Raw genomic sequence first — 27,750 nt, 5'->3', positions numbered from 1 at the left:
CATAGAAGCATGGAACAAACTGATGAATCTCAGTGGGAAGGCATGGGTGGGAGAGTGGGTGTGGAGAGATTAACCAAAGAACTTATATGCATATGTGCATAACCCATAGACACAGACAATAGTGTGGTGAAGGCTGGGGGAGGGGGTAGATGCAGGGTGATGGGGATCAAGGGGAAAAAGGGGGGACATCTGTAATACTTTCAACAATAAAGATAAATTATTTTTAAAAAGGAAAATAATACTTACAATTTATTTTTAATACATGGATTTCCATCACTATTTGTTAAAATACTATTCATCTCATTTCCTTGCTACATACATGCAATAAGATATAGCAAAAAATAAATCCTTGCAGAAGATTAGATAAACAAACCAACAGTTCATTTTTATCTTTCACTACATATAATAGAGAGTTAAGAATAGAGAAGTAATAAGTCAAACATTATTATATCCTCAGCAGGCATATATCTGGCTTTAGAAATTGATTAATTCATTCATTTCTGAGACTTAAAATTTGGCCAAGTCCAAGATAAATTATAAACTTGTGGGTGTTGAGAGAATCTATGACACCATCTTGTTCCTGAGCTTTAGGAAGGCCATGCTCCCCCTAACAGATGTTATAAAAATTGAAATTCTTAACATATTACAGGACCATTTTTACTGGGCCCCACACAGATAATGAGGACTGAAACCTTTAGTCATAGCACTATTTAAGAACAAAATGACTAACACAGTCACGATCTACTAAATGACTAAATGACATCAGAAGCCAATTCTATATGCCAACCCATCCTGTCATCATTCTTCAGTATTAAGGAGCCTGCCCCTCATTTATAATGTCTCTATGGGGAAATGTATCTTGGAGATGACAAATACCCACCTCATCTTGCCACAGTGCTGAGAGGGCATATTCCACAGTCCCTTCAGAGGGAATAGAAGAGTAGAGGTTGACGAACAAGGCAGCAGTTGAGTCTCATATGCCAAATGCCTAAACTTTAAAGACTCCCTAAATACCAATGAATAGGAACTAAGAAAATGGTTTATGCAGAAGGTTCCTTCTTTTTACCTAAGTTGGTAACAGAACTGGCCCAGAAATGGTCAGTTTACACTTTTAAGCTAAAAAGTAATTATGTGGTTTTAACAAAGTCCTGTCTTCAGCAGTTGGTGTATTGGAAAAAACATTTTCATCTTCTTCATCTAGCTGTAGACTACCAGAAGACAAGCGGATTCTGGCCATGGGGGACCTCATTCCTTTACCATACAAAGAGTAATAGTCTGATTTAATAATCTCTGGTTCAGAATCACTGGATTCACTAGCTACATACCTTTCTGCTGCTCCCTGATCCATTAGAACTTTTGGAGACTCCTGCTCTTCAAACACATAAGTAAACAGGTCAGCTTTACGACTCAGAGCAGGACAAGGCCCTAAAGGTCTAAATTCTGACCCAAAAGGAAAACGGATAGTTTTCATGTCTGATTGGCTCTGGGACCTTTTAGGGGGTTGCTCTTGAATATTATATGCAAATGCATCTTCTAAATTTGGATCTTCTTCTAGATCTACATTGATGTTGCTCCTACCACTAGTCCTAGCCATAGTTTCTTGGAGTTCTTGAAAGTCTTGCTGAAAGCTCTTCATTCTAATATTCCTTGGGCTTCTTTTGGCTGGCTTTATTCCAGTCAGCTCTAGACAGCTTTCTGGCCTTTTTCCTTCCTCTACCATAATTGGAGACCATCTGGGCACCTGGGGTGGTTTGTTCACATAAAAAAAGACTTGGGGAGGCATAATATCAACCTGCTGACCAGTACATGGAATATAGGGCACATCTGTGTATGTTAGCCTCCTTGCTGGACTCACTTTGCTTGTAAGGCCAGAAGACGTGCTAATGTGATTGTCAGCAAACTTAAAGCTTGTTTGGAAGGAGCTTAGAGGACTTCTTTCCTCAAAGTAGTCTCTGGGATTGGTGTCAGGATGGGCATAAATAAAAGAGAAAGAGGAACTGCTTTGTGACTGATGTAACAATGTGGGATCTGCCTCTGGTTTGGAACGCTCCAGTTCTGCTGCAAATGTCACCTCCACTGCAGAATTTCTCCTCCTACTGTCTAGCACAGGCTCAGATGCATGCACTCCATTCACATTTCGGTAGTACCCACTGCCATATGCTAGTCTCAAATCTTCCACCTTGAAAGAAAGGACATGTTGGTAAAAGAAAGAAAAAATCATTTAGTTGGGGTGGGATCAGGGATCTAAATTAGTCTTAAGTTTTGAAAAGGTGGCTTTTCACAAAGTTATTTCAAATCGTTCTATTCCAGGGTTGATAAATATATTCAGAAAGAGTAATAACTTGTACCATATCCCAATTCATGTGCAAAAACTACACATGCCACTATCCTTTCTCAGTGCCATCCCACTCCCAGGCTCCAAGCTCTCTATGTATTTCAGCTGGCATTGTACTTCAAGCAGTGTGGTTTAGTACCTATATCAATGAGCCAGGAGTTCTAACTTCTGTCCTGGCTCTGTTTGTGACTTGCTGTGTGACCTCAGGCAAGTATTCTAACGTCACTGCTCCAGACTCCTGCCTATTTTCTGGAAAATGGTGATAAGGAGGCCCATGAATGGCATGAGAGAGTCATATATTTGATGGTTCCTTTCAACATTATACCTTTGTGATGCCTTTCAGATAAAAATTGCCTGTGACTTGAATGAAGACATGAGAGGTTATGAGACCTATAATTAATATTTTTAGTGAGAGCAAAAGAAAAATTACCACAGTTAATACTATAACACTCAAATGAAGCCATCATCTCACAGTTCCAGGATAATAGCACTTTGATCTTAATTAAGTTACAAAATTATACAGTGAAAGTACTTTAAAACCTTAATCCAACACTTTATATCTTCCTCTATGCCTTGAGATTTTTATAGGTAAACAAGCAGAGCTTTTACTTTTAAAAATACAAAGCCATAAAAATTCATTTGGCTCTACATATTTCAATATGTTAGCATTACAGATTGCATTTTAAAGATGTACCAGATCCTTCCACCAGGAGGTACACCCTAGTAGTAGTCTACTAAATGGTCTCCTATTGGCTGGAAAGATTGAGCTGACAGACCTCCACAGGAGGCAAATGACCTCCACAGGAGGCAAACCTACTCAAACACAGTAACCTTTTTACACACTGGGAGATTCTGGCAGAATCAATTCTTGGAAGCTGTTGAAATGACGCATTACACTTATCTAAAGAAAAAGGCATTTTCAGAAACCTTACTTGTTTTGACACATCAGAGAGGAGGTCTGGTGAGGACCTGCACTGTCGTTCATGGTACTGGGATGGGTAATGTTTCCTGAAATTACCGAACAAAGAATGAATTGAAATGTTCTCTATGTGAACACAGGATACATATAAAGCTCTATATTCAACTTAAATTCAACTTGAGAGAGAGAGAGAAACACAACCATGTACCTTTCAAATGGTAAGCTCTTCAACCTCCCTTTTTTCCCATATTCCAAAAGTTGCCTTTGAGTTCTTCCACTATTAAAAGAACAAGACAAACATTTTATTAATACTAGTTGTAAGAAAGTAGACTACAAAACTCAAAAACCTCATTAATTGTTGAAATTAAGAGTCTAGATGAATGACATGTCATGAATCTTTGACCATCACATTAATGATAATACCCACTTACCTAACCAGCAATCATAGAACAACCTCAACTACTCAGAATCCAGAAATTTTAAAAAGCCTCTGAACAGGGCTATATAACAGTTGAAAATTCTGGCCTTGGCAAATAATATACTTTTTTATAGGCATTTTCTCTACTTCCAAATTTACACATGATTTCTAATGAGGCTATTTAACTGGTTTCCTAATCCACTACAGAAGAAAAACAGCTAACTAAACAGTAGAAGTGGGTTGCTCCAGTCAGACATACACTAGCAAAAAAGCCAGCTGACTGCTGGGAAAAACACAGGAGCCAAAAAAGAAATCACAGGAATAATAAAACCCCAAAATTCTGGGCCATTTATCACTGAGATACAGGGTCTTACATGCTTCTCCCACCCTGAAGCCATCATTGTACTACAGCTGTCCACAGATGATAATAAGTAATATTTATCATTACTTAGGCCATTTTAAAAGGTCAAGATATGATCAGTATCATCTGTTTAACAAGTTGGGGAATGAAAGAATACATTTTGGAAAGATTCCATCAAAAATATGTATGTTTTAAAAAATCTCAGTTTTTACTGGAGCAGGCCTCCACTATTTGAAAAATCCCTTATGGGAAGCATTCACTTAGAATATTTTTATCTTAGCAAGAAATTTTGAAAGTTTTTTCCAAAGAATTCCTAGGTTGGTGTCTTCAAGTAAAAAGATCTTATTTAGACCTCACTTCTATTCCTCCAACATGTTACCTGTAGTAAGGAGCTTCTATTGCATTATTGCTCAAACTTTTTAATCTCTTGGCCCTTCTTGTGCTTACTCACACACTAGCTTTTCCTAACCACCACCAAAAGGACGTTGTTGAACTTTCTTTTCCATGGCTTGCATGTAATTTTCATATAAGCAAAACAATAGGTTCATTGAATATGTTTTCTCAAACTGCATATGCCCCGCATCCTTGCAGAATTCTGATCTAACCCCTTAAGTGGGGTGTTCGCTTCCCCCTGCCTCCCATTTAGAAAATATTGACTTAATATGTCACACAGAGAATAAGCAGTAAAGAGTATAATTCTTTGATTGAAATGAATTCTTTATTGCTTCTAGAATTCAAGCTCCTCCTACTGCCTTCCATGTTATTGAAAAGTTGTGTGTGTAGTTTGCCTATTGTGCAATATTAAATTACCTATAGCGAAAACTGGAACCCTTGCTGCAGAGTAGGGTTTTGGGCTTTGATTTGGGCTCTTCAGAGAGTCTGAAGAAAGCATGGTATTCCACACAAGTCTTCCAGAAAGCCTTGCAGGCATCTCGGCTGGCCATGGTGAACTCCAAGGTGTCCTTGCACAACACCTGTATAAACCAAGTTCCATCAAGCAAAATAGCCTTCAAGAATATAAAGTCCTTCAAATCCCAAAGCCTCCCAAACTATTGGTCCAGGTGCTCATGCAGCTTCTGGTTTTTCACTTGGCTCCCTATAGGCTTCACACCTACTGAAACCAAATTATTGGCAACCTTTGGAGGAACAGCCAGGGCCACTGCTCAAAAACAGAGCCTTCTCTAAAAAGCAAATCTTACCTTGCACACCTCCCTCACCTCAAACACTTTTTTTACCCCCCTCTTTTCTGCCAGGAAAATTTTTATGAAGTTGTAAATTAGGTTAAAATAAACATCAAAGCACAAGCTTTCAAGGTAACAAGAAGTTATAAAAGACCAACAGGAAAGGGAAGAGGGGAGGAGGTTTCCTTACAGATGGCAGGCTTTATAGGACGATTACATGTACATGAGGCTTTTTAATATACCAGCTAGAAGCACTTCCCCTCTATGCTGTCTTGTTCTATGATGCTTTGTATTGTTCACTTAGCTTGTTCTAATTTGCTCTGGGGGAGCTTAGTCTTACAGATGTAAAAGTCAAGTTGTTTTCCATTCCCTTGACTCACTATATACCCCTATTTTTCTCATGCATGCGTGTAACCATATTTTCAGAAGCCTCACCAACCCACTTTGATGGTGCCTCCCATCTCTTATTCTTTTTCATGTTCCTACATACAGCCCTAGGACTTTCCATGAGCTTCATACCGGATACAGTCTCCTGGTGATACTATATAAGGCTAAGATCCAGAGAATGAAGCCCAAACTACTGGATCTTCTGTAGGTCAAAAAAATTGTTGATATGTATTTTTCACTTACTTTATAGTCATAAAAGAACATCCTTTCTAGCACCTTTGTCTTACCCTGTACAATGAAGCCTTGACCAACAGTTGCTTCTTTTGTTTAATATACACCTAACTCCCACATCCTGCTTTTGTAAACTGTAAGTGTTCAATTATTTGGCATGTAGTAGGTGATCAATTATTTTTGTTTAAGGAAAGAAGATGAAAATACTTTATAAAATGGAGCAGAAAACAGAGAATGAGTATGTCGACAGTCCTAGATCTAGTCACTTCTATTTGAATGATTAGATCCCTGAAAAATGGTTCCTAAGGAAAGTTGAATTTCATCCAAGCCACCCCATTTTCCCGTTACTTTATTCATTCTGAAAGGCCAATAGGATTTCTTTGTGTTTTGCATTTAGTAAAAATGTGACTAAGTAAAGCTCTGGTTTACTTATGTGGAGTCAAAAGAGGGAGCATATCACTCCTCAGGGCCAGCTAGCTTTCACCTCTCACATTCAAACAATTTGCAGAAACAAGAAAGAAATCCCAAGTGTACAGAAGGTAACAGAATTTATTAGAAAGCTACTTACCAAGATGTTGGCATGAAGTTTGATGAGAAAATGCTTTCTCTTAAAACTTAGCTTGCGGATTTTAGCCCAATTGAAAGTATTAATCTTTGTATTTCCCTATAATGAAACACATGGCAGATTTCAGGATGAATGTCAGCACACGCTGGTTTTTAAGACAATGCAAACCTGTTAGAAAATGCATTTCATGAACAACACTACCCTTGATCTATCTCTTGCACAGACTGATCCTGTCTCAGTTGATAGAAGCTATGGCCAATGAAGGCATTCCAGGTGGGACACAAGCCCCTTTTACATGTGTTACTTAGCACCCCATGCTTCTTCTAGCACAAAGCACATCATGTTTGCTTATAATTATTGTTTCATTGTCTCCCTTTCCCCTATTAGAAAGCAAGTCCCACAAGGTCAGCATCATTCCTATTTACCTCTGTAGCTCTAGTTCCCAGCACAGATTGAATGCTCAATAAACATATTGATAGAAGGATGAATAAATAGATTGCTGTACAACTCTGTAAATACACTCAAATCCATTGAATTATACAGTCAAAACATGAATTTTTGTGGGATGAAAATTATATATCAATAATGGTGGGCGGGTTAAAGAAAGAATAATGCAGTGAAGAACACATGGAAGGTGCTCAATACTAAGTATTGTTTGACTGGATTTGAGTAAGACAAAATAGACCAGTTATATTGTTCCCAAGTACCCACAGAAGTATTCACACTGAGAGAGATCACAACTAACATGATGACCTTGCTCACCTACCCTCCCCACCTGCTCCTATACAGTAGGAAATATCAAAGATCAGGGGGTAGAATGGAATAGGTAAAAATTCCCTCCTGAGTGAACAGGTATGCCTGTGATCCATTGGTCTTTTGCCCATCAATGTGACTCTCATGCTCTAAAGTTTACAATCAAATAAATGAAAAGGCAAAGATTATTTTAGCTAAGTCTGTACCTGACCAGCTTTGTGACTTAATTCAGTGCTCTAATTTGCTCCTTTGGGTCAGCGGGTCTGAGGTCACCCCTTCTTCTTTCACATGTAATTCATTCCCAAACCTGCCTAGGTATCTGCTTTTCATTTTGAAGTTTAGGCAAGTGTTCTTGAATCTTAACTTGGCTATAAATTCACTGAATGTTCACAGATATGAGTAGACCTAACAGACTAAAAAAAATGCTGAAATAATAGCCTCTGTCCAAGTTCTGTGGAGTAAGGATTAATGAGAAAGAGAGCCCTGAGTTGGTTTCTAACCTGAAAAACAAAGTCCTGGGTAAAGATGAGCCAGTAATCAGCAACAATTGCTGGCAGGAGTGGGCACCAATTCCCTATTGGCTGACACTAGGTGCCTCCAATAAAACCAGTAACTAAATGAGAACACCACATTTTGGAACCTTTGCTTCTGGTGAATTTGTTACAGCCTAAGGTTTTAGGATGCCAAAATCCATATTTTTATTTAGAGTCTAAAAGTTCCTCCTGACATCCTCCCTCAACCATACTGACCTGATCTAATGTGTGAGCTCCTCAGAGTCAAAACAATCAGCTATAGACAGCAAATGGAAGCAAATCATACTGAGGAGAGAAGACTGACCCAAAACATTTCAAAGCATCACCTCCATTTCTGGCTGGTGGTAAGACTGAGGGGCTGGGTCACCTTGGGAACAAACACTAAAGTTTGAACCAAGATAACTCCCAAAGCTCTGAAGGGCTTCAAAAGAAAGAGTTGTTACCCGTAACACCAGTACTCCCATGTGAGCAACAGCCAGGTGGATTTGCATCCCTTCACCATCACTGGCGGGGTGAGGCCTGATGCCATACATATCCAACTTCCTCGCTATGTCCAGTAGTAGAATGTCAGATTCAGCTGGGCTTCTGCCACTGCAAGGGGAAAGAATTTATGAGCCTAATAAATGCAGCAAGAATGACGGCTTCACCCTGAGAGCTCCAAGAGTTCAGTGTTTTCTTGGGTCTGAAGCTTCTCTGACTGAAGGGTTTGTTTTAAGATTCTGTCCTCAGCTGCGGTGGTCCCTGCTGGTGAAAGCAGGTGCCAGTTAAAGTACTTACATGTGCTTCTGATGAAAGTGCATGATTTTGCTCTCTAAACAGTCTTGGTTCGGTAAGTACCGGGTTTGTGCCAGATGTTTCCTATCTGTTTCTTCATGAAAGTCTCCCAGTTCTGCTGCATAACAGAAAAGTGACATTTTTCACATTACCATTGAGGAGTTAAGCAATGGGGTACCCAGTAGACCCTCTGATCTCCCCCAAACAGCCCTTTCTTTGCAGCCAATGCAGGCCGAGGCCTCCCATCCCATGCTTTATGTCTATTTCTGGGGGACGGGGGATGTCTAACTGGTTCTTTTTCAAATCAGAAGCAGTGGGTTGCTATGAAGTCCCTGTACAGCAAGTCCCTGTATAATAATTCACAAATACAACATAGTTCTTAAAGGCCACAGGATCAGAGATGAATATTTTGTTATTTTCTTCTCCTGCATTCTGTTTATGGTCTCTTCTACATCTGACCAGTCCCTGTTATGAGTTGTATTGTGTCCCACCCCCTTCTCAAACTCATATGTTGATGTACCAACTCCCAGCACCTCAGAATGCAACTGTATTTGGAGATAGGCTCTATAAATGAGTGATTAAATTAAATGAGTCATAAGTGTGTCTGCTAATCCAATCTGACTTGAGTCCTTATAAAAGAGGAAATTTAGACACACAGAGAGACAACAGGAATGCAGGTACACAGAGGGAAAACCAGGTAAGAATGCATCATGAGGGTAATAATCTGCAAGCCAAGGAGAGAGCTTCAGAAGAAACCAAAACTTCAGTTTTGGAATTCTAGGCTCCAGACTGTGAGAAACAAAATTTATGTCATTTAAGCAACCTAGTCTGTGGTATTTTGTTATGGCTGTCCCAGCAAACTAATTCAGCCTCCTAACTATGATGCAAGCCAGTCACAGCTATTCATCACTCTATACATTGGGAATCTAGTAAAACCCCAGCTATCTGTAATCCACAGTAGATAAATCCTTCTGGAAACCATTCAAGCTTTTTCAAATCACTTGCAGTTTATCTCTGATCATAATCTACTCTTCTTTTTAAAAATCTAGATGTCTCCAGTTTATTGTTAGAAACTTCTATTATAGTACTGACTACAAAGGCAATTGAGGTATATAGGACTATCTGCCCCCATAGTAAATGGCTTCAAACTGTTTTGCTTTTGAATTCTTGTCTTCTTTACAATTTTTATGCCTTCTCCCTCTGTAAGATTGATATGAATCACTTCATAGTTATTGACTTCCCCTGAAGAGGTAGGTCTCCACTTGGTTCTAAATTGTGACTTCTAATCTACCATAAAGTGGAAACCCCAAACTATTCTCCCAATTAAAATTCACATTGTAACATTAAAATATAGAAATGCAGATATCCAAACCTGTTAGTAGTTTATGAATTGTAAAAGTATATAGACTTTACATGTAATTCTGTGGTGCTCTCCTATTGGGTAAAATACATGGACATGGGGGCGCCCATATCGGGTGCAAGAAGAAATATAAAATATTTGTACTGAAAAGAAAGAGATAAAACTCTATTTGTAGTCAACATGGTCCTGCGTGTAGAAAACCCTAAGGAATACACACACACACACAAATGTATTAGAACTAATGTATGAGTTCACCAAGGTAGCATGATAGAATTATCAATATACAAAAAGTCATTGTATTTGCACATACTAGCAACCAAACAATCCAAAAAAATGAAACTAGGAAAACAATGTTATTTACAACAGCATATACAAAGAATAAAATACTTGGGAATAAATTAAACAAAATGTGTATGAGACTTATATACTAAAAAGTGCAAAACATTGCCAAGAGAAATTTCTAAAAGATCTATATAAATTGAGAGACATTTCTGGTTCATGGATTAGAAGACTCATCATTATAAAATTTGTAATTATGCCAAAATTGTTGTAAGAATTCAATGAAATCTCCACCAGGATTTTGTAGAAATTGGCAAATGATCTTAAAATTTACATGGAAATGCCCCAGATGCAAAATAACAAAACAATTTTGAAAGAGAAGAACAAAGCTGGGAGATGTACACATCCCCACTTAATATAAAGCTTCAAAGCTACAATAAATAATACAGTATAGGACATATATATTAATGGAACATAGTTGAAAATCCAGAAATAAGCCGTTACATTTATGGTAAATTGGTTTTTGACAAAGTTTCCAAGACAATTCAATGGAGAAATAATAATTGTCTTTTCAACAAATGGGACAAATGGATAGTCACATGCAAAAATTTAAAAATTTAAAAATGAAGTTGGATTCCTATCTCCCAATGTATACCATGTAAGCATACAAAAATAATTCAAAATGGATCATAGACCTAAATCTAAGAGGTAAACTTATAAAAGTTCTAAAAGAAAACTTAGGAGAAAATCTTTGTGACCTTAGGTTAGGCAAATAGTTCTTAAATATTACACCAAAAGCATGATCCATTAAAACATATTAAGAAAGTAGAATTCCATTAAAATTAAAAACTGTTGCACTCAAAAAGAAAGCATTAAGAAAATGAAAAGTCAAGGCACTATTGGGGGAAAGTAGCAAATTACATATCTCATAAAAGATTTTAATCAGAATATATAAAAATATTTTAAACTTCAACAAGACAACCCATTTTAAAATGGGCAAAATATTTGAATAGGCATTTTAACAAAGAAAGCATAGAAAATGTTAATAAGCAGATGAAAAGGTGCTCAACAGCATTAACCAATAGAAATACTAATTATAATTGCAATGAGATACCTCATCATATCCACTAGAATGGCCATAATAAAAAAGATAGACAACACCAAGTGTTGACAAAGACGTGGAGAAATTGGAAACCACATACATTTCTGATTCTATTGTCATAATTTGAAGAACAGTTTGGCAGTTTCTTAAAATATTAAGCATTAATTACTGTAAGATGAAACAATCAGTTGCACTTCCAGGAATCTACCCAAAGAAATAAAAACATGTGTCCACATGAATGTCCAAAACATTATTCATATTAGTCAAACTGGAAACAATCCAAATATCTATGACCAGGTAAATAAACAAAATGTGATATATCCATAAAATGAAATACTACTCAGCAATAGAAAGAAACAAACTGCTGTGATTCATGCTCAAATGCATTCATTCATGAATTTCAAGAACATTATGCTGAGTGAAAAAAGGCAGATGGAAAAGACTGCATATTTTATCATTCCGATTACACAAAATGTACAGAAAAGGCAAATCTGTAGAAACAGAAAGTAAGTTAGTGGTTGCAGAGGTTGAGCATGAGAACAACGAGTGACTGAAAATGAGCATGAGAGATCTCTTTTGGCATCATGGAGATGTTCTAAAACTGGATTATGCTGACGGTTGCACAACTCTGTAAATTTACAAAAATTGTTGAATTGTAGACCCTATGTTGGCCCTATGGAAAACATAGGAACACAAGAAACTGCTTGTTTTTCTCTCCATGTAAGAGATTGTCATAACAATCTAGGAGAGACCCATGACATAAAATGAGTAAATATTATCAGTAACAAAAGTAGCAAATGTTATAAGCACCTTCACTGATACAATGCTGGTCCAAACTACCATTATCCCTCTCTCTTCTGCAATAGCCTCTTAAATGGTCTTCCCACTTCCACCATCCCCTCATAAGGTCTATTTTCTTTCCCTTTTTATTGAATAAATTTGACATGTAACATCGCATAAATTTAAGATGTACAGGATGTTACTTTGATATTTTTATATATCATAATATGATTGACATTGTAGCAGTATTATCACATTACATAATTATAGTGCACTTTATGGTCTCTATTCATTATACTACATGTTAGAACTCTATGGCTTATTTACTACTCATTACAAGTTTCTATTTTCACCATAGCAGCCATGATCTTGTTAAAACCTAGTTCAGATCATTTCACTCTTCTGCTTTAAACACTTCAATGGATTCCCATCTGAGAGTAATGTTCTAGATCTTTAATATTCTTTTAAAGCCTTCTACGATTACTCTCTACCTCTTTCCCTCAGTTCCATGCAGCCACAAAGCCTGCTTAATATTTCTTGAACATTCTAGCATGCTCCCACCTCAGGCCTATTGTGCTAGATGTTTTCTCTGCCTGGAACTTCCTTCCACCAGGTTTCTACATGGCTTGCTCTGTCACCTCTTTCAAGTCTTTGTGCAGCTGTCACCTTCACAGTGAATCCTATCCTGATGACTTTATCAAAAAAGTCAGTACCCACCCTGAGAATTCCCCATCACCTTTTCATACTTTATTTTCTCCAACACATTTATCACCTTCTAACATACATAATATATTTCCTTCTTTCAGTTATTGTCTGATTCTCTTCCACTGCCAAAATGTGAAGTCCATGAAGGCAAGAATTTTTGTCTGCTTAGTTCACTGTTATGTTCCCAGTACCTCTTATAGTACCTGGCATGTAGTAGGTACTTTCAATAAATTTTTGTTGAATGAATGACAAGTGTTACTAAAGGCACTCATAAAAATGAGACTTCATTTGAAATGTACAGATTGTGTTTGGGAAGGGCTGTCTGGCTAGAGCCAGAGGGTGTGTAAGAGAGGCTTAAGTGATGAGGTCAGTATGTGGAGGTTCTTGAATGAGTAGAACATAAATATTGGGTGAATTAATAAATTAGCAAATGAATGAGCAACCTGGTTGTGTTCTGCACATTGCCTTAGCAACCAGTGAAACAGTCTGACATGGATGGATTGTAAAGAGCTGACTCCTTGAAACTTTAGCGTTTTTCTATGGAAAGAGCATCTATTGACAAAATACCCTCTAGAAAAGCTGAAGCGTTCCATGCTATGCCTGAAATGGCCACTAGGGAACATTCAAATCTGTATGCTGTACCATTAAGAATGAAATTAGGCTCCCCCATCAGAGGCTGTCACAGATCCTCAGTCCCCTGACTGCTGCCTTAATAGACAGCTAATGGTGAAGGATAACTCTTCCAACATTGTTTTCTCTATTTGCCTTACTCTGTGACCCCGGCCAAGCCAAGCACAATACTGGACATATAGTTGGTGTCCTTGACATTCGAGGCCCTTCAAAATGATTTTCTGCCACCTTTCTTAAACAGACCCTATGATTGAGCCTTAGTTGAGCTGCATCTTCTGTATATATGAATTCTTGTCCCACTACCATTTTTTTCATGCTGTTTTCTCTGCCTATTACTAGCTATCCAATACCTATGTGTCCCTTTAAGGCCCGGTTCAAAAGCCACATCCTCCATAAGCCTTCCCTGATTACTATTGCTCTCACTGCTCACTGCCTTCCTGAGATCCTGGGGCGGTCATCACCTGTTCCAGTCAGGGGTCATTGACTGATAAACACTGATTCAGAAACTGTCCTTCTCCAAGCATTTCATTCTGGTGTTCCAAGTGAAAACAGACATCTACCCATTCTGGACTGTCAGGAATGTAAGAGGTACACAAATGAACTTGTGAGACAAACAAAAAATGAATTTATGATCCTGCAAGAATGGTAAGGAACAGCCTATCCTTGGAAGGCCTCTCTAGAAGAGAAAGCACAGCCAGCCCTAGAAGAAATGCTATCTCTAGCTGCCTCTCAACCTTGTCCTTAAAGGTACAGAAGCAGCCTGGTCTGCCCAGTTTCACCCACTCCCACGCAGGCCCCCACTGTTTCCCAGGCTCCTTCTCCCTGCCTTTATTATTCAGCCTTGTCCAACTATGGGGAACTCTAAAAGATGCCTGGGGCCTTTTTCCCTTTTAGCCTCTCTCTACCTGGTATACTCTGTGCTTTGTTCTCTGGGATCATGATACAGAGCAACACAGAAATCACATCAAACGTGACAATGTGCCACAGAAAGCACATACCAGAAATGTATCCTGGGGCAAGCAGAGAGAGTGGGGCCTGCCTGGCAAAGTCCATGCCTGGATTAGTCCAAACCAGTTCCTGGACAGCAAGCCCCAGGCAGTGGGGAGGGGAAGGTTAGAGCCAGACACAAGAAAGTCAACATTTACTTTAATCTACATAAACACAACCACTCTGTGACAAAATAGCCTTGTCACTATTTTAAAGACCAGGAATCTCCGGCACAGACAGGTGAGGGCACTTTACCCAAGGCTACAATAATTAGAATGTAGCAGAAACAGGATTTGAATACATATTTCCATGACTACAATGACAGCCTCTTTCTACTGGACCATGCTGTTTCTATATATCTTATCTAGGCTTTCTCTCCTAACATAATGATGGGCATGCGGAGGGTGCTCATCTCCTTTGCTTGGTTCTCTGCCTAGTTGATAGGCCCCAAAGCCAACATTTGCTACTTACATTGTAAGATGTGAGATACCATCAACGCTGTACAGTTGTCACTGCATGGAAGCCTTCCTAGAGCCAAATCCTTCTTTATTTGAAGAGTAAAAAGATACCTGCAAGGACGTTGGGAAAAAATCTCTTGAGAAAGAAACAGGAACAAAAAAGAAGTATTTCCCTTCTCCCAGATCCAAAATGTTTCAAGGAAGAAACGGCATCCACAGTCAGTGAGATGCTTTTTTGGGATAGTGAGTAATGCATAGGCTTAGCTTCAGCCTCAAACCAGCACTAGACCACAACTTAGTTGATCCAGCACTTTGGCAGGATTCACAGCCATTAGGAATCACCCCGGCCAAATCCTCTTGCCAACATGAAGGGGTTGGCCAATCATCCTCTGGTGGTTTCTGCCACGTAGCAAAGCCATATACCCAGCCAGCAAGAAAGGGAAATTCAGCAAGAATCAGCCTGCTCAGTAGGCCAGTACCGCTCTGTGTACAAAATACAATCAAGTACTCACTATCAAAACTATTTAAGAGGTTGGCAGAGCCAAATGATCACCTCATTTCACAATTAGAGGAAGATAAAGGTTAGGTGATTTGGGCAAGGTTATATCACCCAAAGATAGTGAAACTGCGGACAGAACTCAGGTGTGCCGCTGAATTTAGGCCTCCTCCTATCCAAAAGATTGTGTTTCAGAAATCAAGGACTTGAGACCATGCTTCTGCCCCTTCACCTGGACCACCTTCTCTGTGTCACCATAGCCCAGCCTAGCACTCTGCATAGAGCAGGTACAGAATTACTAACAATTGAGTGGAAGGAAGCCAAACTGTACTTTTCCCACCAACAGCTCATCGGGGACCCATAAAGTGGCAGTTGGTATCCAGAGCTTTGTCAAACAGATAGCATTTGTCTCACACTGTTAAGTTATTATCAAAGGAGAATCAACTTTTAAAAAGATGTGTATAATTAAGATTCTACCACTGATTGCTTTATCCCATGGTCGAAAATTGGTCCAATATTTTATTTCATATATTAAAGCATTTATTGTATCTGCTGTGGGCATTTCCCTTTATTTATATAAACCTCTATCTGGACTTCTACTTAAAACCAATTAGGCCTTGAAGGCAATGTGGAGAATCAAAATTAATTTCAGGTGATAGATGAAAGCCTAGATTAGAAAAACAAAAACAGAAACAGGTAAATTAACAGCTAATTACTCAATTTACAAAAGCATTTGCCATTATAATCTTTCCTACTGTGAACTCCCCTAATGAGTTAGAGATGATTCAATTGGAAAATTAGTATTTGCACACAAGTCTCAGAAACTCGTGTATTGGACCTAAACAAGGGGCATCCCTATCAAGTCAATTATAGTTAAGTATTCTTAGATGGACCAATGAGGAAAAAAATAAAAGAATTCTAACCTTTGCCATTGCCTGCTTTCAAATACATATGTAAATACATTCATCAGCCTTAATTGCTAAAGGGAAAGTGAATTTAATTTTGCTCCTAGCAAGAAAAAAATGAAACTTCTCGTCATTTGACATGCTCATTGCTGTTAAGAGGGCAGCTGTATGCTACAAATATCAAATCCTTGCTCTGAACAGCTGATGAATCATTTATAATCACATTGATTTTCTCATTCTTTTTTGGTGGGGGGAGGAGAGAAAGTTTATCTTCATCAAAACTCGTGACAATTTGAGACTCAACTGAAATGGGTTATGGGTTGGCAGATGCAAATTGATATAGATACCAAGATATCATGTTATCCAGGAAAGTAGCTTACAACTCAAAAACGTGGAGAGAATTGAGAGAGAGAAAGAGAGGTTGATTTGTGAAAAGTTACCTCTGCAAAGACCCTTCAGAAAAGAAACACCCCTGTAGAAAAGGAGTGAAAAAGAGCTGGCCATGAGCTATGTTGGTGAAAGACTTCACAGAGAATAACTGCCAACATCCTGTGATTTTGGTTACATCACTCTAGCTCTCAGGACCTGTTTGCTCATCTGTTAACCAAGAGGGCTGGACTAGATTATCTCTTATATATCTCTTATGTCACTTCTACATGTAAGAGTCTGGAAAGCAGAGTAAAGTTTTGGGGAGTGTTATGTTGAAAATGTATTTTTGAAGCAGTAGGTTTACATTATAATTTTAAAGGGCATTTTTAATAAGTATGAAAACACTTTTTTAAATGTTTTAGCCCTAGCCAGGGTGGCTCAGTCAGTAGGAGCACTGGCCCGTACACCCAAGGGTCAAGGGTTCATTTCGCAGTCAGAGCATATGCCTAGGTTGTGAATTTGATCCCTGGCCCCAGTTGGGGCACATGTAGGAGGCAACTCTCCATCTCTCTCTCTCCCTTCCCCTCTCTCTAAAAATCAATGAAAATGCCCTTGGGTGAGGATAAAAATAAATAAATACATAAAGTAAAATGTTTTATATGTTTTACTTTTTAACTTAATTTTTATAAGTATAAAATTATTTTACTTTTATGAAGTTTAATAACTTATCATAAATTATTACTGAATTATATTAAATTATTAATAATATAATTCTTTAATAATTATAATAAAAGTGTCGATAATTTATATTATACATTATAAATAATTAATAAAAATTTATACTTTTTACTTTTTAAATTTTTTATAAGTATATGTCATCGTTACTTTCTACCTATGGGATACACATACACACACACACAATTTTCAGTATCATGGAAATTAGCTGGCATTACACTTGTGCTGTCAAGCTGCCCTCTGATTTGAACACAGATGCAATGAAGACAAGCACTCTATTGCAGCAGTTAATGGCATAACCCCCAAGTAGGCACCCATGTTGGCTACCACTTCTGTCCCCACTCCTTGGAAGAATAACACTTTGGGTACCAGTCAGGCCCTTCTTCTCTCCAGCTCCAAACTATCTCTCAGAGGGTGACTGAGAGCCAAGCCTTCCAGACTAGAAGCCCATTCCTTAGTAAATGGAGAATAATGATTCTTAAGTAACATCATGCAGCAGACACACAGGTAAGTACTATACCTTGTAAGCTCTTCTCGAAGATGTCCAGGGTCCACTGGGAAAAATTTCACCATAAATTTGAAAACAACCTCCTTAGGATCTTAAAACACAATATCTCCATAAGTTTTATTTACAGGTCCATCACAACAGTTATAGGCACACACACACACACACACACACACACACACACACACTCTCTCTCTCCTCTCCTCTTCCCTCCTCTCCCCACCACTCCCTCCCACACTTTTAAATTTTAATTTTTCACATTTGTAAGATGCTTCTATTTCTGGATTGTGTCTCTATGTGGATAGCAGTTAGGAAAGTTCTCCTGACCCTCTTCCTACCCTCTCTCTTTTTGAGTTTCTTTTCATAAAGATGTTCCTCCTTGAGGCCTGCTGTGTCCTCTCTTAAGAAGTGTCCCATTTTGAAAAATATCCCACTTGCTACTTGGGATTCTGTATTCCTGGTTGAGAAAAGGGCCCTGCTTTAGAGGCAGGTGAGTATAACCTGGCTGAAGGATCTCATAAAAGGAACCAGAAGAAATATGGCCTGATGCCTTTATGTATCTCAAAAACTACATTAAAACATGTCTACTTGCCTTCATTCCTACTTGCATTTGAAAATCAGAAACTCTTTGCATTTAAAGCAAACACATACATGCAGAATTTAGCATCATTAAGCAAATATCTGTGAGTGCTTATTGTATGCCAAGCATTTTACTAGGCAAGTATTGGGAATAAAATGATAATAAAGCACTCATATTCTGGTATAAGAGATAGGCACCTGGACAGACAACTACAGCGCCACAAAGTGTTATAAGCACTGAGTACCTGTGAAGCACAATAGGGGGAAAAGAGTTTGGAGAATGTCAAAGAAAGAAGGTCAAGGAGTTGAAGTCTGAGTAAGGATGCCAGATTTAGCAAATAAAATACAGGACTCCCAGTTAAATTTGAATTTCAGAGAAATGATTGCATGGGACATACACATACAAGGAAATTATTCTTTGTTTATTGGAAATTCCACTTTAATTTGGCATCATTTATTTTATCTGAGAAGACTATGGCTGAGGTTAGTTTAGTCAAAGTCAGGAGAGGTAGGAATATGAAGTGATCAGTGGCAGAGGTAAAGCTAGAAATGCAAGCAGAGTCCAGTGATTTGTGGATCATGCTAATGAGTTTGTACTTTATTCTAAGGGCAATATGGAGCCATGGAAGCATTTTAAGCAGAATAGTGATATGGTCAGGCTTGTATTTTCAATAGTTCCCTTTGGGAGTGTTATACATGATGGGTTAGGGGGAATCAGTTCAGATGCTGTTGCAATAATGTGACATTATCATTTTTTGGTGGGAAAGAAACATAACTATGGGAAGCACCAACACATAAAGAGCAGGCAGAGGAAGAGACACTGTAAGAGAATGTTTCCCAAAGTGTTGACTAAAACCCACCAGCATCAAAAACACCAGTGGAATTTGTTGAAAATGCAGGTTGCTGGCCCCCAACCCAGGAATGAGGCCCAGTAATCTGCATTTTAACAAGAACTCCAAATGATCCTAATACACACTAAAATTTGAGACCCACCACACTAGATTGTGAAATACAGGAGGGGGGATATTTCATACTTAGTAAGCACTCAGATATTAACTGAAATGAATGAACAATGTCTGTGACAGGATAAAGCTAAAACACCTTCAGGCAGAGGTGAATGGAATTGCAGATTGACATCAAGGATGCTCGAAGATTTGCAGTACTAGAACCTGAAATATATTCCCAGAGCCAATCTACAGAGTGCTGCAATTACCGGGTTCTTCAAATTCACTCAAAGATCATGAAGCACGAGTTTCTTTATCTCAGGGAAAGTTAAAATTATTTTTTTAATTGCTGAATTAACTAGACATATGAAGGATTAAAATAATACATCAAAGCCCTTTTCTCCCCTTATATTAATGTGAGGAATAGTGTAGCATTACTGAAATATTGAAATATTTTTCAGTTTTAACTGGAATTTATATTCCTTGAATGATTTTCCATACTTACTTTTTACTTGTTTTGTAATAGGTTTCAGAAGTTCCAACCAGACCTGCAACAATATTAATGAAAAAAAATTGGTAGAACATGGCATTGAATGCAGCTTTTTTGGGTACCAGATAAAAGTAAACATGAAATAAACAAATAGCAAGACTATTTAGACTTTTAAAGATAGAAACAATGTCTAAGAACTGACATGCCTCCACCACACTCTATCTGCCCCCCTGTATTTTCTCAATGACAATGAACGTTGTTGATCTATAACCACTTTGTTGTGACATTTGGATCATGGCTCCCCTGTCTGTAGGATGAGAGGTGTCATATACAAGGCTCATTAGCTGCTATGAAAACTAATGAAGGCATTTGGCTTAACTTTTGAATCCTACAGCCCCCAAATGTCAGCTTAATAGATATAATGAGCCTTTCTGGGAAGGTGCCAGGTGCCAGGCAGGACACAGCAGGAAGAACATAGGGAATATTAGGACTCCAGAGGGGAAAGTAAAGTCCCCTGAAGACTCATTAGAGAGGTTAGGAGTCAATTCTGGAGGCTGAGGTGGAAGAGTTTGTGTTTGGCAAACTGAGGTGACTTAATAGAAAAGCAGGGGGGAGGAAAAATAGTTATTAAATCCAGTGATTTTGCAAGGGTTTACATGTTTTGTTTTTGTTTTTCTATTTTTCAATCAGGGGTTTGAGCCCTACATACCTAGCTGCAAACTGCATTTAGAAGCAATTACAGACACAAAGCACCCTATAATGAAACCAACTTACATTATTTCCAGAATGGCTACAGAATTCTAATCCAAAATATTCCTTTTCAGCAAGATTTAGATGGCTGCAACTCAGGTTAAACAGTGCCTTCCCGGATGACTTTTGCTGAACAAAACAAAGAGATCATAGCACAATTTGCATTCCTAACCTGATATTGTAACTGAACTGTGAATAAATGGTAGAAGTGACAAGACTCTTTTCAAACACTGTTCCTTTAAGCAGTGTTTAGAAGTGCTGCATCCCCCCAAATGATGTTGAGTTTTATAGGTAGATCCATGCATCTATCCATAAATTGTTTTAGGGGTATACCTTAAAAAGCCTTAGACTAACGACAAACACTCTTGGAGAAACAGAGCCTTGAACTTAACTGTGACTAGACCTACAAATCTACCTTTTCAATAGAATTCTTTAATCAATTCATCACAGAGGCAATTTGAATTATTTTCACCAAATTGACAGTTTAATCAAGATGCAGATCTGACCTGCTTAAAATCCTTCTGTGGCTCTCCTCAGGATAAAGTCTATACTCTAACATCAGAAGCTGGACCCTTTTTCCCTAAGGCAGCCCCACCTGCACCTCTAGCCTCATCTCTTGCCCCCTTCCCAACACCTTCCTCTAATAATTGCAGCCTACTCCTATTTCCCTACACATGTCAAGTAGTTTCATGCCTCCATGCCTCTACTCATGTCATTACTTCTACACTGACTGCTCTTCCCACCTTTCTTTGGTTTGGTTTACCCCTACTCAGCTCAGATGTCATCTCCCTGGGACAGACAGCCTTCTCTGGTCCCTATCACCAACAGGTTAAGCCAAGGGCAACCTCCTTGCTCCCAAACACCCTCGCTTACCTCAAACATGCCATTTCTTACATGAGATGTCTATTAGACTGAATTCCTTCATAAAAGGACCTTGCTTTATCTTTCTCATTACTCACCAGGTCTAACAGAGCCTGGCACATAGTAGGGGCTCTTCAATGTTTGTTGATCCAACACGAAATTTACCAAATTACTCATATGAGCTCCTTGAGTAGATTTCCTTTTTCAGCTTTCCCCTTCGTTCACATAAAGCTGCACTTTTTTTTTTTCTTCATAAAACCCACACGCACTGTGAACACAAAACAGCCCCTTTCTTATGCTTCTCTGAGAACTGGAGCTTTGAAGAACTCTGTGAAAATCTCTTTGAGTTGAGTGTGCCTGATCTTCAGCAGCCACCACTGCTGAATCCCAGGGTTGATGTTTGCAGGGAGGACCGTGATGGGAAAATTGGGCACAGACTGTTAGGCACAAAGACACAATGCTGAAAACCCCTAGTTAAAGACAAGTCACACAGTGCTAGAGTGCTGCAAAGGAAGCCAGGTGCAGGGAAATGTAGCTGGAAATCACCGACCCATAGAATTAATGGCAACCTTGAGAGGTCACAAAGTCCAGTCACCCTCCTCTCCTCCCCCTGCCTGCTCCCTCAAGGCAGTACCACACTGAACCAAGCCCACATCTGGGATTTAATAGTTTCCAGGAAGGCGGAGTACCCCGCCCTCTTCCCCCAGCAGCCCCAAATACTCCCCTCTCCCCTGGACTTCTCTCCACTTGGTTACACCGTCCCAAGCTCCACCAAGTCGGTATTCATGTAGGTTAACCAGGGTCCTATTTTTAAATGCAAACAGGCAGCAAAGGGTGAAACCTATGGCATCTCTGGCGCCTGGAGTGAGCTGAGAGAAAGGAGTTTGATTTTATGTGGAAAGTCACATTGGAACTATGGTCCAGGAAAAGGGTGTCAACCCACAGCGGGGGTTGCAGGGCATGAAAGGGGGCAGTGGGAGAGGGGTCATCTGGTAGGAAGGAGGAAAAGGAAGCTTTTGCCTATGTGGCAACCTTGCCTAGGGCAAGTGCTGACACAGACCATTCCAGACAGATGAAAACGCTCCTATTTTTAAAGTCCTCCAGGCAAGGAGCTGCCACGAGATTTTCCTTATTAAAAAAAAAAAAAAAAAAAAAAGAAATTCTAAAGACAGATATGACAGCAATACTTTTTCCAACACCAAAGAAACATTGCAGTCATGAGAACCAAATTCTGTCATAGACTCCAGTTTCTTTGCAAACACTTTAAGAAACTCAATATTTTCCTTTTTCTTCTTCATTTGTTATTCTTTTTTTCCATCTTGGTGCTTAATTCTCTCCATCAAAGCCACTACATTCCATGTGTTTGTATGTGTAAATGTCTCTGCAGTCTCAAAAAATATATAGCCATTCTTGTAAGGTTTTCAATCAAGGCTTCCTTTTTACTCCCTTATGTAAGATCCCATAATATATTTATAAGAATAATCCCATGATTCCTCCATCCCTGTACATGTTGCCAACTGGCTCTAAAACCCTTTGGCATTTATGCATTTGAAGGTCAGACTCTCATGTGGCTCAATTTCTCCACCTCCATCTCAGGGAGAGGCATTTCCCTTCAGTCCTTCACAGTGTATGTTAAAATTGGCCAGCATTGTGGAATGTGTTGCATAATAGGTAAGGTCTTAGCTCTGTCTCAACATGCAGCCTTAAAATTTTTTCAACCATTATGATCCAATTCCTCAATTTTTATGTTATGATTCTTTTCCTCATAATATCTCTATATATACAACTTTCCTATTTTTTCTGGACTTCTGATTTTCTTTTCAATTGCTTGTTCTTGTTTAAGCTGCCACTTTTTAATATTTTAACCAAGCTCCTTAGTGGATCTAAACTCCATACCACCAGTCCTCCCACTTAGGTAATTAGAACTCCAAGCTTGCATCCCATCTTATCCTCATCACCCTTGGATTACAGGAGTGCAGTGTTTGTGTATATATATAAATGTTTACGGAAGAAGTGAATGGGCCCTGGCCATTCTAGCTCTGTTAGTTGAGCATAGTCCCATGCACTAAGAGGTTGCCAGTTTAATTCCTGGTCAGGGCACATGCCCGGGTTGCTGGCTCTATCTTGGGTGCAAGAGGGGTATGCAAGAGGTAGCTGCTTAATGTTTCTCTCTCATCAATGTTTTTCTCTCTCTCTCCCTTCCTCTCTTTCTAAAAATCAATAAAAACATATTTTTTAAAAAGAAATGAATGGATCCAAACATTTAACTTGATTCATATACATTAGTTAAGACAGTCCTCTCAGGAGAAAGAACAAATTAGCCACTATGTGGCCTAGGGCAAATTACTGAAATTTCCTGAGCCTCAGTTTATGAATCTGTAAAATGAAGGTTACAGTAGTATTATCCCATAGAGTCATTGTGAAGGTTAAACAAAACAAGATAATTCACATCAATATCATAGTACAATGCTTGGCAAATCATAAAACTTAAGGAATGCATGTAAAGATAAATGCATAGACTGATACATTCCAAATGTTAACAGCATTTTCCCTGCAGAGGGGATAGATTAAGGAGAGCTTGCACTTTTTACTCTGTACATATCTGGATTTATCTTTTAAATGAGCAAGGACTATAAAAACTCTCTTAACCAACTTCTACTCAACAAGGCACAGAGAGCGCATTCCATTCCCTTTTTAAAACATTAGCTGATGCTTATGTCATGATGAAAGCTCAAGGTTAGTAAGCTACTCTAATATGATCATGCACTTTTTACCTATCAATGGAGCCCCATACTTAATAATAATTATTTTTTTGAACAATTTTTGATAATGCTACTTGTTATTGTAATTGCATAACAATTAAATTATGTATGCCAAAGATTTATGAGCAGTAAAAGCAAGAGTTGTTTCTATTAAAACTAAGCTAATCACTTTGCAAAAACTCAGTAAGAGGGGGAGAATCTTCCAAAATGTGCTGTCAAATTAGTTTTGGATATCATAGCAATAAAATATTGGGAGAGGAAACTCTGGAAGGATTCTGTACTCAAATTGCTTTGCAACCATCTACATTCTTGCTGTAAGTTAAATAAGCAAATACTGGAAATCATAGATGATGCATTATGGGTATGGTTTATGGAAGAAAGACAAAGAGAAAACCAATCAGAAGCCCTTACTCAAAAAAGCCTTGATCCTACATCGAAAGATTAGCATATGGATATAAAAGTATATGTTCTGGGTCAAAATAAAAAGTTTAAGGTGTTTGTATGCATGAATATATTTATTTTGCTTTAGCAAATATTATCAATCAACTGACCTACAATCATGTTTGACCACATTAGGCAAAGGGGAGTTTAATGTATCCATGTGTTTGTTGTATACTTAAAAAAATATAAGCTATACAATTCAGATTTCAGAAAATGACAAACTGAGACAAAATATAGCATATTATTAACTGTAGCATGATCGGTTATTCTTACTTTTTTCTTGTAGTTGTTATATTTTCCAGATAAATGCAATAGACATTATAAAATTGAAATGCATAGTGCCAAACAACGAGCCTTATAGATGCTTCTCCTGTTTCTAATGCTAACTCCAACATTCAAAATATTCCTCATGTTTCCCTCAGAAAATTGTTCTTGAAGTTACAGATGATAACTACTCATTCTTCTGACTTTATGGGTATGTCTCATTTTTTATCCCAAAATATGACTGTATTAGCTCTGCTTGGCATAACAAAATACAATAGACTGGGTCACTTAAACAACAGGAATTTATTTCTGCTACTTCTGGAGTGTGGAAGTTTGAGATCAGAGAGCCAGACTGGCTGGGTTCTGGTGAAACTTCTCATCCTGTCTTGCAGATGGCCGCCATCTTGCTGTGTCTTCACAAAGCAAAGAGGGAGATAACTGTTTCTTCTTCTCTCTCCCTCTTCTTATAAGGCCACCAAGCCTATGGAATTAGGGTTCCAATCTTATGACCTAATTTATCCTTAATTATTTCCTGAAAGCCCTGTCTCTAAGTACAGATACCTTAGTCATATTTGAAGGTTAGATGGGAGACAATTCAGTCCATAGCAATGACCCAGCTTGATAGCTCACTTTAGTGACCATACTTGCTCTTAATAATTTTTGGCTCTTTCTAAACATTAAATTCACTCTCAAATAATGAAAAATTGTGAGGTATTTTGGAAAGAATGTGTCCAGTTACAGAAGGCCAAAAAAGAGTTCCAAGAATGTGTTGAGTACCTGCAATAAATATGAGGAGGCAGCACATCATGGGGGCTAAGAATGTGGCTCTAAAGCCAGACACACCTAGGTCTACTTCTGACACCTCTACCTACTAGAGAGGTGATTTTGAGCAATCTTTTTAATCTCTCTAAGCCTCAGTTTCCTCAGTTGTAAAATAGGATTGTCAGAAGTCGAACACAAAAGGTTACATATTATGTGATTCCATTTATATGAGATGTCGAGAACTGGCAAGTCCACTGAAACAGAAAGCAGATTGATGGTTTCCAGGGATGTAGGGGAGGGGGGAATGGGGAGTGACTGTTAAGCATACGATTTCTTTTTCGGAGGATGAAAATATTCTGGAATTAGATAGTTGTTATGGTTGCACAACACAATGAATATATTAAAAACCAGTGAACTCCACACTTTAAAAAGGCGAATCTTATGGTATGTGGATTGCATCTCAATTTAAGAAAATAATCGTAGTGAACATCTAACAAGAATATTTATGTCAAGTACTTTACACAGTGTCTGGTCCATAGGGAGAGCTCAAGAAGTGTTGGCTGTTTATAGGGTGACCATATTTTACCATCCAAATTGGGACACTTTTGAGGGTTGATAAATGCATTAGTAATTATTACATTGTCATGACAGTTATAAACCAGGATTTTCCTGGACATCTCTGATGTCTGGTTACCTAACTATTAGCATTTGTTTATTTATTTTTTAATATATCTTTATTGATTTCAGAGAGAGGAAAGGAGAGGGAGAGAGAGAGATAGAAACATCAATGATGAGAGAGTCATTGATCGAGCCCGCAACCCGGGCATGTGCCCTGACCGGGAATCGAACCCCGATCGCTCAACCGCTGAGCCACGCCCGGCTGGGCACTAACTATTAGCATTTGGACCACTCGAGGGGTCTGTTTTGATAAGGGCAGAATTTATTGGACTATTCAAGATCAGGAATATTAGGGATTACACACATAGAAATTAGTTTGCCCTTATAGAAACCAATGCTTGTTGACCATTCCTCCAGTGGCAAGTAAATGAGTTGTTCTTCAGTCATGTTAACAACCTTGATTTCACATTTTCGTAGATAAGGCTCAACCATAACAGTCACACAAAAACACAGGGACAAAAAACTGCTTCATCTGTCTTAACGTTCTCCTTAAACACTTAAAGAGCAAAAACTTCACCTCTCCTTTAGCATGTTCTTTCTCCATTCTTTATTCTCTTTTTCTAGTTCATTTTGTTTTCCTGTTGTAATTTTCCCTGCCCAAACTCCAGGTTTACTTTTCACACACTTGCCTTTGTCTTTACTTCTTTGTGACCCTTTCCACTGTCCCTGCAATTCAACACATATTATTGGGCACCTGTTTTATGCCAGGAACTTTCTTGGGCTTCAGGCATACCTAGGAGAACAAGACAGAGGCATTACCACCAAAGAATATGTAGGCTGGCAGGCAAGGTAAGCACATCAATAGGTAATTGCAGTAGTCGGGGTTAATTGCCCTTGTGGAAGCATACATATAGGAGGTAATATGAGATAACATCCAAAGAGCACTTAACCCAGAAATATGGGAAAGGGTGTAGCACAATGGAATCCTAGCAGAGGCATCACCTAATCCAAGACAGGAAGCAAAAGTTGATGCTGGCCAGGTTAAGAGGAGGATAGAAGAGTGTGAGAGGCAGAGGAGATTAGAAAACCTGGTGTGAACAATGAAACTTCAAGCAGTGTGGCATTCCTAAAGGAGCAAGTGAGATACAGTGACTGGAAAAGTGGGCAAGAGCCTTACCAAAACAGGCTTTTTGTGGCAGAAGAAGCCATATACTTGAAGGCAGAGTTTGGGTGGGGGTAGCTGAATGATTTAAAGCAGGGAATTGACATGATCAGAGTTGTCTTTTAGAAACCCCATCCTGACAGTAGTTAGGGCAGAGCCTCCCAAAGTGTAAAGTGCATATGAATCACTTGGGCATCTTGTTAAAATGGCACCCAAATTCAGATTCAATAGGTGGGGGTTGGGCTTGGGAATCTGCAGTTCTCAAACTCTCAGGTAAGACTGATGATGCTACTTTGTGGGCCACGCTGAGGAACAAGTCTGTAAGGAGTGGATGAGTGTTGGGGCAAAA

The 27,750-nt window shown here is 38.7% G+C and overlaps 1 protein-coding gene across 1 annotated transcript; it reads right to left on the bottom strand.

Moving 5' to 3' along the window:
- Positions 1–1,111: 1,111 nt before the first annotated feature.
- Positions 1,112–22,690, bottom strand: FRMD7 (FERM domain containing 7). Its single transcript, XM_087829446.1, has 12 exons — positions 22,580–22,690; positions 20,556–20,660; positions 19,797–19,839; positions 17,784–17,862; positions 14,772–14,869; positions 8,461–8,575; positions 8,127–8,274; positions 6,401–6,496; positions 4,844–5,007; positions 3,463–3,531; positions 3,268–3,343; positions 1,112–2,179 (listed from the first exon to the last, which is right to left on the bottom strand). The coding sequence occupies exons 1-12, from the start codon at positions 22,688–22,690 to the stop codon at positions 1,112–1,114; spliced, it is 2,172 nt and encodes a 723-aa protein (XP_087685572.1).
- Positions 22,691–27,750: the final 5,060 nt, after the last annotated feature.

This window comes from Miniopterus natalensis, chromosome X (assembly GCF_054644295.1).
Source record: "Miniopterus natalensis isolate mMinNat1 chromosome X, mMinNat1.hap1, whole genome shotgun sequence".
NCBI classification, from domain to species: Eukaryota; Metazoa; Chordata; class Mammalia; order Chiroptera; family Miniopteridae; genus Miniopterus; species Miniopterus natalensis.
The sequence above is the reverse complement of the archived record's forward strand: the minus strand, read 5'-3'. Positions and strand labels throughout refer to the sequence as shown.

Excerpts from the sequence above, each read along its gene's own strand:
- FRMD7 (XM_087829446.1), bottom strand. The coding sequence starts at position 22,690 with ATGAAGAAGAAAAAGGAAAATATTGAGTTTCTTAAAGTGTTTGCAAAG. Across the intron at positions 19,840-20,555 it reads GTAGCCATTCTGGAAATAAT|GTCTGGTTGGAACTTCTGAA; the intron begins GTAAGTTGGTTT and ends ATATTGTTGCAG. Across the intron at positions 8,576-14,771 it reads GGTATCTCACATCTTACAAT|CAGAACTGGGAGACTTTCAT; the intron begins GTAAGTAGCAAA and ends TCTGTTATGCAG.